Raw genomic sequence first — 12,603 nt, 5'->3', positions numbered from 1 at the left:
AGCTTTGCAATAACCGGATATCAACTATAAAACAGATTTCAAACACCAAACAGCTGTAATTAATCAACACAGTACTTTCAGACGTAAAACATAATTTTGTGGGTGATTTGAATTTTCTACAGATAAGATGATGAGGGCAAAGTTTATAATGATCAATTGTGATATGATATCGGTCACTTTAGGTCAACTGCCTGTCTTGGATCCTTTGGGGTGTTTTTGATGATTTCGGGGGGAAAAAACTTGACATAACTGAAATTCTGCAACTATTGACCCAAAGTTTTGAATTAAAAGGAAGTCATTAATCTTTTTAAAAGAAGCAACAGGTCAAAATGTCTGTTCCGAAACAAGACCAAATTTGGTCAAGATCATCCGTCTGTCTATCCCTGTAGCGCTTTATTCTTACATACTTTTCGTACTGTTCATCTAAAAATAGTTGTGTGCTCTCAGCATGGTCAGACATGTCAAGGGTCGCAGTCTAGAAGGGAGTTACATAATCTAAATTGCCAAAAAACAGGTCACACAGAACATGCTACAGTACCATCTAATCACAAAGTCCTTGTCCCACATGTTCAATTTATCTGTGACGTGCATATTGTTGTTGTGATTAAAGACAAATGATGAAACACAATTTGTCACATAATGTTAAAGTTCAAACATGACATTGGAGATTGCTTAACACAAGTTCATCTACGAACACAATACAGTCCAAAAATATGATCAAGAAAATATGGGGAAATTTCTGCCCATAAGTGGTAAGGCAAAAAAAAAGTCTGAAAACATAGACCGTGTGCTCTGCGGGCTATGGAAAATAGGAAAGTGACCATACAAATTAATATTGATATCTTTGTGTGGAGTTTGCATGTTCTCCCCAGGCCTGCGTGGGTTTCCTCCGTGTACTCCGTTTTCCTCCCACATTCCAAAAACATGCATGGCAGGCTGATTGGACACTCTAAAATTGTCCCTAGGTATGGGTGTGAGTGTGCATGGTTGTCCGTCTCCTTGTGCCCTGCGATTGGCTGGCCACCGATTCAGGGTGTCCCCCGCCTCTGGCCCGGAGACAGCTAGGATTGGCTCCAGCATCCCCCGCGACCCTAGTGAGGATAAAGCGGTTGAAAAAGTGTAGTTTCTTAGTAAAAGAGTGTGAGAACTAGACTAATGAGCACGGTAGGATACAGAGTTTCCCTTAACCAAAGGTAGGTAGTAATACGGTACATATGCTACAGTACATTACAGTACACTTGAATAGCCTTTTGGAAAAAAATTACATCTTGGAGTAATTTTATCAAGCCATATTTTTTAGTTTTACTTGAGTAGATGTGTGAAGGAGAAATGCTACTCTGTTTTTGCTTCTTCAGGCTACATACACTAGAGTCGTTCTATTTTAGCTCTTTGTTCTAAGTTCAATTTATTTGCCCACAGTGCACAGGGTAACAATAACCACATGATTCAATTACATCAGATGTAAAAATGCAGTGACATGACCATACACCTGACCATCCAGGCAGGCAACTTCGAGTCCTAAAAAAGAAAGATTTAACCTAATCCCACCCCTAATAAGTTTACTTTAACTGAGCACACTCTTTTTTTTCCCAATTACCATCGTTTCTGGACTATAATTTGCATTTTTTTCCATAGTTTGGCTCTCTGACCATGACAACCTTTTTATTGTTTTTTAAAAAAAAAAAATTAAGCTGAAGTTATCTGAAAAACTGTTGTTAACAGGTGCCTATTCAGCCTGTTGTTCTACATTTTGCTTAAAACTGCTCAAACGTATGTTTTATTATTGGTTTCTGTTAAAAGAAAATCCCACCCAAAAATGCAACTTATACTCCAGTATGTTTTAAATATACTCATATATATTTTCTTTTTTTCCTCATCATTGCGTATATACTCAGGTGAGACTTACAGTCCGAAAAATATGGTACTACTAAAAAAAATTAAGGATAATTAATTATGGACAAAACATCGAGGAAGGAACAAACAAAAATGAGAAAATGACCCTGAAATTTTCCAAAATGACACTCGAGATTTTCCTGACTGAAGGGAAACAACACAGAAAAAAACTACACACAACAGGTGCAGTGAATAGCTACACAACACAAACTGTTCCCTGATATTACATCGGTACCGAGATACATAGACACCGTGTCCTCTCGAACACTTTCCCCTCTGCCTGCGTATATTTGGCGTCCTAAACTCATCTGTTTGTATGACGCTAAAACAAAAGTGAACAGGTGGTTGGAGGCTGGGTTTTCCCACTGGCTGAATCATTTGTGTATACTGAAGATAAGAAATCTTTGCGCTACACCACAGACAGACATGACAGAACTGGACGTGTCCACTCACCCCAGTGCGAGGAACATAATGTGTACGCATGTAAGTGAAATTGCTGGCTTTGTGAAGGCTGGTTTACTGTCCTTGATGCTATGTTGATACCGCAGACACCCACCCACCATGCATTTGATTTTAAATATGACTCAATGTTAAAATGCGTTGGCTCATCTACTATTCTCCAGTACCTATCCTTATATGCCTTGTGGGTGGGAAGCTGTACCATTTTCTGCATGCCATCAATGTGGATCTATTGTTCAAAGAATGTATGATTTCCTAGAGAGGCCCAAAATATTATTTCGCAGTGATGTAAGCGAGCTCACGGAGGACAGATTTCCCTTCTGGCCTTATCAAACCAAAAGTGAACATCTGTTACTTTTTGTGCACTTGGAAGGCCTGACAAACCTTGCCTAAGTGGGGGCTATACATTTTATTCTGATAACACTACTATTGCAGCTTTGCTTATGAATGTTTGAATTTTGATAGAATATGCTGCTTAGTCATGCATTTCTGTTCGACAAAATGTGGTCACTTTGGTGTTTCCCCACTTTTAAGTTAGGGCAGTTTTAAATTTTGACAAATTATAATTGATTAAAAAAAAACCCATTGTATAGATACGAAGATTTATGGAAATTATTATGTGCTGTCACTTTGTTTCATATTAGGTGAAAATACTATAGTACAATTTAAATGACATTGACTAATACGTTACTTGGGATGATCATTGAGAATGCAAAAGACTTTCACTTTGAATGTATTTTGAGATAAAAAAAAAAAAAAAAAATACAATCAGGGACTCAGAAGGCCAACATGCCTGCTTGAAAAATTAATGTCTTGAGACCGTATTGTCTCCTCTTTGATTTTTTTTCATAAGGCTTGAGTTTAGGAATTTAACATGCATGAAGCCATATGGTACCAAATATTATGGCGGCTAAATATAATGCAATTGGCACATCCATCCATTGCATTTCTATATCAGGGTTTCTACAGGTTTTGCCATGTGAAATTTAAGACTTCTTAATTTTTTTTATGAGCAATTAGAACAGAAAAAAATGCACCCAAAAGTTACTCCAAGATTGCCAGAAAATTCATTTATTTGCATCAGTAGACAGAACAATTTTCTTTGCCACTTGGACAGTTGTCAAGTCAAAATATCACACAATGCTATCTGTGAAAGGTTCAATTTAAGGAATGTAAGACTGGGCAGTCAAAATTCAATTTATTTCTCAAGACACTGCATCAGGATTAACAAATTGATGACATTTGGGAGAACTCTCATAGTGCTTTTCTCCTTGATTTAGACTAATCTATTGAAAATGATAGGAAACTGGAGTACCTAAGAAAATACTTGAGATTGAAACCATAAACAGAGAAATGTGATGGACAACTGCGTTAATGTCAAATTATGCAAATCTCTTGACTTTATGACTGTAAAACCCTTTGAAGCTTCCTTTAAAACTTATATACTGAAGTTGACGGATATGGATGTCAAATAATCACGTTAACTGTGTAATCTAGACTGGTCAACAGGCAATTGCATGGATCAAGTAGACAGAATTCACGATCACATTCAAACAAATGGCTTGCGTGGCTTTTCTCTGGGTACTCCTGTTTCCTCCCACATCCCAGAAACAGGCAGGGTAGGCTGATTGAAAACTCTAAATTGATTCTAGGTATGAATGTGGGCGTGAATGGTTGTCGGTCTCTGTGTGCCTTGCGATTGGCTGGCCGCCGATTGAGCGTGTCCCCTCGCCTGGTACCCATTATTAGCTGGGATAGGCTCAAGCACCTAATGGCACCCATGTGAGGATAAGCGATACAGAAAAAAATGAATGAATGCCAAAAAAAAGAATGACACTTAATTATTATTATTTTTTACACTATCACTGCTTTCTAATCAATGGAAGCCTTACTTAAATCTCTGCTGAGATGGCCTTCTGAACTGTAAGGGAAGGGACTAGATAACTTTAGTCCTGTTATAAAATGATCAGCTGTTTTTCATGTCACTGAGGCTGAGTCAAAACATAAAAACAAGTTGAGGTAAATAATATATTGTTATGAATTGCTGGTGGAGTAAAAAACAAACCCCTAATGCAGGGGTGTCAAACTCATTTTTTTGTCGCGGGCCACGTGGTAGTTTCGATTACATCCGGAGGGCCGTTATGTCTTCCAACTAGGCTGCCAAAATTAATCGATTAATAAATTGACAGCCTTCTCGATCGTGCTAATCGATAGATCATTTTTGGACATTCAAATTAGTACAAATTGTTTGCAATTATTGATTTAAAATGAGGAAACACAGGAAATAATCTACAATCTTCATTTGAATTTCATCATAAAACAGAAAGTTGGCACTTATCATTTACTTTCTCGGGCCACACAAAATGATGCGGTGGGCCAGATTTGGCCCACGGGCCGCCACTTGACACCTGTGCCCTAATGCTTGAAGTTGCTCCCCCCCAAAATAAATAAAATCTCTCAACCATGTTGTTTTCATCTAGTTGTTATTTGGATGATAACAATTAGTATGTCAATTCACCACCAATAACACCTTTTAACCTCAAATATTCTACATACAAGTGGTCTAAGACAAATAAATAGTCTCTAAATAGTATCTACTAAATACAGAAATATATTTTCTAATACACAATAAAATAAGACTAAGACATTTTACAAATAATAAAATATTATCAAAGTGCATGTAATAACAATAATAAACAAATGCAACAAAGTTGAAAGACATGTTATAAATGTGCCATAAATAGTTAATGAACCAAATACAGTAATTGATGTATGCAAAATACGAACTGAAAAGCAGCATTTCCCCAAACAGGTAAGCATGGACCACCTGCCGGCCAGTACTCAAAGGAGCTGAAGAAAAATGGTGGAGGTCAGTCATTTAAAGGGATGTCCTTGTAGTGGCCATGGAGGGGGCTTTACTGGTGTGCGGTCGCTTCATCTTCCTCCGTGATAGTGTTTTCTTTGGGAATGAAGGCTTTGTTTTGTTCCTATAGGCCTCCCTCTTTGGACTGTCGGGTGGCCCCAGGTGCTGTAAAAGTCTTTTCTGAAATACAGCTTGGAACTGATAGGCCTGCAAGACAACGATAAGCAAAAACAAAGCGTTTCAAGGACTTGCTCAGTGCTGGCTTCTCCGCATCAGATGACCTTGGTCCTTGGTTTGACCTGAACTGATTTGATGAGTTGCCACTGATTTGTTATGCTTTGCTACCAGTATTATTTGGCACATGCATTCATTTACACCCTTTTATCAGGTATCATGATTGTGTTTCGTCAACATGATCAGATGTCATTAGGTGTGTTGAGAGTAAATTATCAGTATCTTTTCCAAATTCCTACATACAACACAATTTGGCTATGCTTTAGTTAAGGTTTAAAAGACACCCAGAGGTGTCTAAAAGTTTTTTTTTATAAATAAAAGTAATTTCAGAATGATGGATTCAAATAGATTTGAATGCTTTAACAGTTTTATTGTGCCACGAGGGAGTTTGAAATATAGCATAAGGGTTTGAGGGGAAAGGCAGAAACAACAAACACGGAATACAGATACTGAAAAATAATTGCTTATATATGCTATCTGACTATTCGTAGCGTTATAGATCATCGCAGTTTCATTTACTGAGGGGACAATCAATGCACGGTAAAAAATAAAATGTAAAATAATAGGTTATAAATCAAACAAATAAATCATTCTCATGTAATATTTGAAGTAGGTATGACTAAAATTCATAAGTTCTCTTAAGAAACTTGTTATTTTCAGTATTCCTAACCTCATTTTAGGGTAAACCTAAATCAAATTAAAGGAATTCCAGTTGTCTAAAAATGGTGAGCTTTAGTTTTGCATCAAAAGGGACTTGGTATTTTGTGCACTCTAACTCTTTTCAATAAGAATATAGTTGTAACTGACCAAAGGCTAACCCTATGTGATTGCTTCATACCTCTACTTAAGAACTTCTACATAGGAAATATTTAGGTTACGAAATGCCTCAAGAATTTTTTTTCTCTGGATATGAAAGAAATTCAAGTCACTTAATGCTTATTCTAAAAAAATCAAACATCCCTTGAAACATAAATACAATTATATCCTGTATTTTATATTGGAATTGGCGTGATAGAGTTGCTATCCTTTAGGCCACAGGTGTCAATATGGTGGCCCGGGGGCCTAATCTAGCCCACCGCAACATTTTGGGCGGCCCGAGAAAGTAAATCACAAGTTCCGACTCTGATTTAGGATCAAATTCAAATGGAGATTATAGATGTATATTATATTTTCTGATTTTCCACTTTTTTAAATCAATAATTGCATTTTTTAAAATCCATTTTTTTCTTTTTCTGTTTTTAGTTCAAAAAGCATTTTGTAAAATCTAAAAATAAATAAGTATAAATATTTTCAGTTTTCCACTTAAAAATATATATTTTGTTTCATTTTGAAATGAAAAACAAATGATTAAAAGACGTTTTTCCTTACTAAGAAAAAAAGCTCAAATACACATTGTTTTAGATCTATAAAAACTAAATATTTAGGGCTTTTGATCTAGTTTGCGATCCGATTGCTTGAAAAATATATAAATATTATATCTAAAATGGTCCGGCCCACATGAAATCGAGTTGACGTTAATGTGGCCCGTGAACCGACTCGAGTTTGACACCCTTGCTTTAGGCTGTCTCCCAGCACCCCACTGGGGTCCAATTGGCTAGGAGGGAGCTGCGTCTCCATGGTGCTCTTCGTGTACCTTCGACTCTTGTTCGTCATGGAGTTCTAACATGCTGTTTTGGGGCCCAAGGAAATTATCCCAGGTGTGAGTGAAAAGAAGAATCGGGCTCTGTTGTCCAAGTGTTCGTGAGTCGTGCTATCGCCCAGTTTGACAAAGCATGCCTTGTGCATTATTGGGAAAATAATGAAAAGATGTCAAAGGCAATTTGTGTTGGCTCGATATTTCACCAAATGTGAGACAGTGTTAAGGTGTACGGTTCCGTGCATGTGTATGTATGTTTTCTCAGCTACTAAACCTTTGCCTCTTTCTCCCTCACCCACCAACAACTTCACTTTGCTTCACACTTACCCTTCCACATTAATGGGAAATGTGTCCTATTCGTGTTAATGGTTAAAATAATTTTCTTCACTTTTTGTTTCTCACATATTTCATACAAATTTGGATACTAGTTTCATCATTTTTAAAGGGTTTAGTTAGAGGTTGTACTGGAGACCTTGGAACAGACTATGGCAAAATGTGACTCTTATAAAAAATTAAAGTTACGAAACCACTTCTGCCACAAATTCAATATGTAAGTCGAGGTACCACGGTATTGTAAACTTTCCATATTTTCCACAATATAAGACGCAACAAAAAGAGTTTTTTTTTCTCAAAAGCATGTCTTATAATCCGATGTACCTTAATATTTATATTGGTTAATCATTGTATGAAGTTCCGTTTAGCACAGTTCCATTTAGTTGATCTATAACACTAATCCTAACCACTACTACGGTTACTACTACTATTACAGCTCTATCTGGGTGGACGTACCGTATTTATTCGAGTATAACGCGCACACCTGTATAACGCGCACCCGTAATTTGTGACTAAGAATTGGTATAATTTTTATTTTCATTTTCTCAGCTCACACCAAGGATTGCACCGGTACAAGGGACAAAGACAGGTTTTACGTCACGGGCGGAGGGCAGTGTTTCACCAAGATTCATGTATAATGCGCACCCGAACTTTGCTTCAGTTATTTTGGTACGAAATTTTGCGCGTTATACTTGAATAAATACGGTATAATGCAATCCTCTGCAACTACTACTATTAATTTTATCACTACCACCACCGCAACCACTACTACTACTACTTAGATAATAAATTTTAGGATAGTCTATTCATTGAAGGTGCGCCTTATAGTGTGAAAAATACGGGAATATGTTGATTTTTGCCACCTTGTGGTGTAGAGGTTCACTCGCCCAAATTCGGTGCGGGCAGGCGCGGGCTCGATTCCCGTTGGTGGCGGTATGATTGTGAGTGCGTATGGCCGTTTGTCTCTCTATGTGTCCTACGGCTGTCCTGTAGTCTGCCTTTCACGCCAAATCAGTGGGGTCCAGCAAGTGAGTTTGAACTACCTAAGGCATGGGTGTGCAAACCGGTCCTCAAGGGCGGCAGTGGGTGCATGTTTATATTCCAGCCGATGAAGAAGATACATTTTCACTAATCTGGTGTTTTCAAAGTGTAATCAGTTTATTGCCGTCAGGTGCTGCTGGTTTCAGAAGAAACCTCATTGGTTAAATTCTATGCAGGATTAGTTGGAACAAAAACCTGCACCCACTGCACGCAGCCCTATGTGGAATAGTTTGGACACCCCTTACTTAAGGGAAATGCAGCTTACTTAAAATGTTGCTATATATATATATATATATATATATATATATATATATATATATATATATATATATATATATATGTATATGTATATATTTCAGCAACAGGCTTATTATTAATTTATTTATGTATTTATTAATTAACTTATTTATGTCTAAAATGTCTTTTCCTGTACTAGCATTCTCGCCCTCTTGCTACTGTGACAATGAAATTTTCCCAAATACAGGATGAATAAAGTAACTAACTAATTTATAGGACAGAAAAAGCGAGGAAAGAAAAGACTAGGGCAAGACAGGGCATGGTGAGTTCGCATTGTATATGCAATATGGAACCTTTGTTAAACATTGGTGAGCTTTGGTGCATAGTTTTTGGTTTTATTTTTAATGAGTTTTTTTTAAAAGTGTGACAAAAATAGGCTTCCTTCTGATTGATGATTATCAACAGTACCAACTCTAAACCCTGTTAACCAAGAAGCATGCTTGTACAATTTAGAAGTCAAGTTCTTACCGTGTCCGTTTGTTTTTTGGTGAGGGATTCCGTGCTTGTGCTTGGCCATGCTGTAGTCTGCTCTTGTTTCTTTGCCTTTGCACAGTACATCTCCAGATGATGTAGGTCACAGCCATTGGACCGGCAGCATTTGTCCACGATCCCCTTCCCTCTTGGCCGAGAACCATAACCGGACCATGTGCCTTTATCTTTCAGAAGAGTAAAACAAAAAGAAGCCATTAGGGTCAAGTTTTAGCAGCTGTCCATGCAGTCTTCGTGTGAGCCGTTGTCTGTTCTTTTTTTTTTTGCCCTGTACCTTTCTTTGAAAACAAAGCTGCTCTCTGATAGCAAGTGCTGCAACAGTATTGCTATCACAAAATGTGGCACTGTGTTCTAGTGGGTATGCTCCCATTTTGAAGTATTGCCACAAGTTTGATACCAGATGGAAATGACGGCCTCGGTAAGAAGAGGAGAAAGGTAATCAGGTCAAAGGGCTCACGTGTGTTTTATAACCCGCACACGTGCGGTCTTTTGGGCTTGTGGAAGGGCATCAAAATGTGATGGTAGTGGTTTTATTTCAGACACGTTGGATCCCAATTACAAACAAGGTTATTTCAAAGCAGTCCTTGAGAGAACATTAAAATGTAAAATCTAAAAAGCAAGGTAATGATAAAAATGCACACACCTAGATAGAGCCCACGATCGCCACACACAAACAAAAGGTCATTGATGAGCTCTGATCCGCATCGGAGCTTGGCTGCCTCTGAGCAGAGCGGACCGCTGATCAGGTACACGGTCGAGTAGAACATACACAACACCTGAAAACAATAGAAATAATGGGATGAATGAAACCTGTGTTTTATGTGTGATCTGAACTACAGTTTTTCCTGCATATATTTTCCATCTAATAGAAAATACTGACTCGAATAAACTAAGAAAATATACCCCATGAAAATAACAGAGGAATTAGATGCGTCAACATTTCAAATATTTGAAAAGATTTTAGGAGAAAGACAGCACATAAATTGCATGTAACATTTTTAGACATACAGCTGTATAATTTTAGCCGTTTAGATTTTTTTTTTGCTAAACAAATTTCAGTCTTACAAACTTAAAAAAGTGGAATAAAACTTCAATAAATCAATTTTATTTTCTTAGGCATATTGCCAGTTTAGATTCTAAATTAGTACTACATGTATTCATAGCTTTATTTTATCCAATTACTACGCACCATTACTCCAAACTAATACAATTACAAAATCCACAATTTGTCAAGAAACAATGACGCTTACCTTGAATGGCTGTGATCTCCCAGAAAGACACTGTGAGGATTTCATCCTGCTTGTGCAAAGCCACTTCAGCACACCTTCAGTATTATAGTAGGCTGTGGGCAAGGAGGAAGGACCACAGCACAGAGAGATGGCCTTCCTCCACACGTTTACAAATTCCCTTTCAAATCTCATCTGACTCATATCAGACAATTCAACATTCTGCTACACGGAGAGAAATGTATGCAACAGAGGTCGCACTTGTACTTTGGCAAGCGTAATTTGATTTGTCTATGACGTATTGAAACTAATTTAGATTTTCACCTATTGTTTATTGCGAGGCGGCCGGGCGGCCGAGTGGTTAGCACGTGCGCCCCACGGTTCTGGGATCCTGGCTTTGATCCCAGGTTGCTTGTCCTGTGTGGAGTTTGCATGTTCTCCCCGGGCTTGCGTGGGTTTTGTCTGGGTACTCCGGTTTCCTCCCACATCCTAAAACTATGCAAGGTAGGCTTGTTGAACAGTCTAAATTGCTCCTAGGTATGAGTGTGAGCGTGAATGGTTGTCTGTCTCCTTGCGCTCTGCGATTGGCTGGCCACCAAGTTGGGGTGTCCCCCGCCTTGTGCCCGAAGACAGCTGAGGAAGGGCTCCAGCACCCCCTGCAACCCTTGTGAGTACAACAGGTTCAGAAAATAAATGAATGAATGTTTATTTCATTCACACTCTGAATAGGTTGCAATGAATGTTTTACAGACAGTATCTATAATGTTACACATGATTATAAGCAAGGTTTTAGAAAAAAAAATGTGCTCAAGAAATTTTGATATGTTAAAAAAAAACTAAACTAAACAAACAAAAAAATGAATTTGTGCTTCCAAGAAACTTTGGTATGTAAAAATTTCTGCTTGCACAAGAATTGTGCCATTGCCAAATATCATTACTATGTGTAAGATCATATGGCGGATGTAAAAACGTTTATAATGAAAAAAAAAAGATTAGCAAGTTATTAAGTGAACACAAATAATTGGTTAACAGGTCATTTTATTCTTCCACTGAATTGCATTACCTGATGTCTATTGGATTATACATCTTCAACTGGAGTATTTAGTATCACTTTAACTGTATTTTGGACATTTATTTGGGTAAAGAGTTGTTTACCAGATGTGTTGTGGAATTTTTTGCACTGAACAAGCTATAGCTGTTGGAACATTTGAAGACGACACGCAGCCAATGTATATTGCTAAAAGTGCTTGGTAACATTTCACCTGTTTAATTCTAGTTCAATTAACAGGAGTTGGCAAAGTATTCCACTAAGGACCACCAATCATGAGCAAAACTTTTCAGCAATCTTGTTTTTTGTTTTTACAAGAAGTGTAATCAGTTTGATTGTTTTCAGCAAAAACTAACCCTGGATTGTTTGGAGCTTTAGCAGCTCTAGAAAACTGGTTTAGACGCTCCTAAGTTAAAGGCTTGCTCAGGAATCATAGGAGTGCCAACATTTAAAAAAATGAATGAATAAATAAATTAATATAAAGAGAACATCCACCTCGTGGTGTAGAGGTTCACTTGCCTGACTTCGGTGCGGGCTCGATTCCCGTTGGAGGCGGTATGATTGGGAGTCGAGATGGTCGTTTGTCTCTGTGGCCTACGACTGACTGGCGACCAGTCTAGGGTGTAGTCTCGGTTAGGCTCCAGCAACCCTTTTGAGGATGGGCAGTATGGAAGATGAATGAATGAATGAATATAAAGAGAAATGAATACTAAATACAAAATATATAGGTATATTTTCTAAACGTTACTTTTTGTTATTGAAAAACACACTGAAAAAACAATAGTACTTTGGGCTTCCCTTTTCTCTTTCAAAACTGACTTGCCAGTGCTTTTAACAAAAAGGATGGCTTTCCAACCAGGAAAAGTAGTCAATAATTAAATTATATTGACTATGACGGCTGATGATTGTCTTGGTGACAAGGAAGTGACCACTTGCAAAAGAGAAAGGCAAGGACAATTTTCATTTGTTTTCTTCTATTCATTGATTTTTTTTTAATTTAGCATGCACTCCTGTGTTTCCATAGCGAAAGGCCATCTTACTATGCTAGACGGGCAAAAAAATAATAATAACATGAAATAAAAAA

The 12,603-nt window shown here is 37.6% G+C and overlaps 1 protein-coding gene across 1 annotated transcript; it reads right to left on the bottom strand.

The window, feature by feature from the left end:
• Positions 1–3,535: 3,535 nt before the first annotated feature.
• Positions 3,536–12,348, bottom strand: igf3 (insulin-like growth factor 3). Its single transcript, XM_077617125.1, has 4 exons — positions 10,496–12,348; positions 9,889–10,021; positions 9,225–9,412; positions 3,536–5,422 (listed from the first exon to the last, which is right to left on the bottom strand). The coding sequence occupies exons 1-4, from the start codon at positions 10,673–10,675 to the stop codon at positions 5,231–5,233; spliced, it is 693 nt and encodes a 230-aa protein (XP_077473251.1). The 5' UTR covers positions 10,676–12,348; the 3' UTR covers positions 3,536–5,230.
• Positions 12,349–12,603: the final 255 nt, after the last annotated feature.

Source organism: Stigmatopora argus, chromosome 1, assembly GCF_051989625.1.
Source record: "Stigmatopora argus isolate UIUO_Sarg chromosome 1, RoL_Sarg_1.0, whole genome shotgun sequence".
NCBI lineage: Eukaryota > Metazoa > Chordata > Actinopteri > Syngnathiformes > Syngnathidae > Stigmatopora > Stigmatopora argus.
Note: the sequence above shows the minus strand (reverse complement) of the source record. Positions and strands in the feature narration are given on the sequence as shown.

What these genes read in the sequence shown, in the direction of transcription:
- igf3 (XM_077617125.1), bottom strand. Translation starts at nt 10,675, where the DNA reads ATGAGTCAGATGAGATTTGAAAGGGAATTTGTAAACGTGTGGAGGAAG. An exon ending in GGAGATCACAGCCATTCAAG is followed by an intron (nt 10,022 to 10,495) that starts GTAAGCGTCATT and finishes TATTGTTTTCAG; the next exon opens with GTGTTGTGTATGTTCTACTC. An exon ending in CCAAAAAACAAACGGACACG is followed by an intron (nt 5,423 to 9,224) that starts GTAAGAACTTGA and finishes GTTGTCTTGCAG; the next exon opens with GCCTATCAGTTCCAAGCTGT.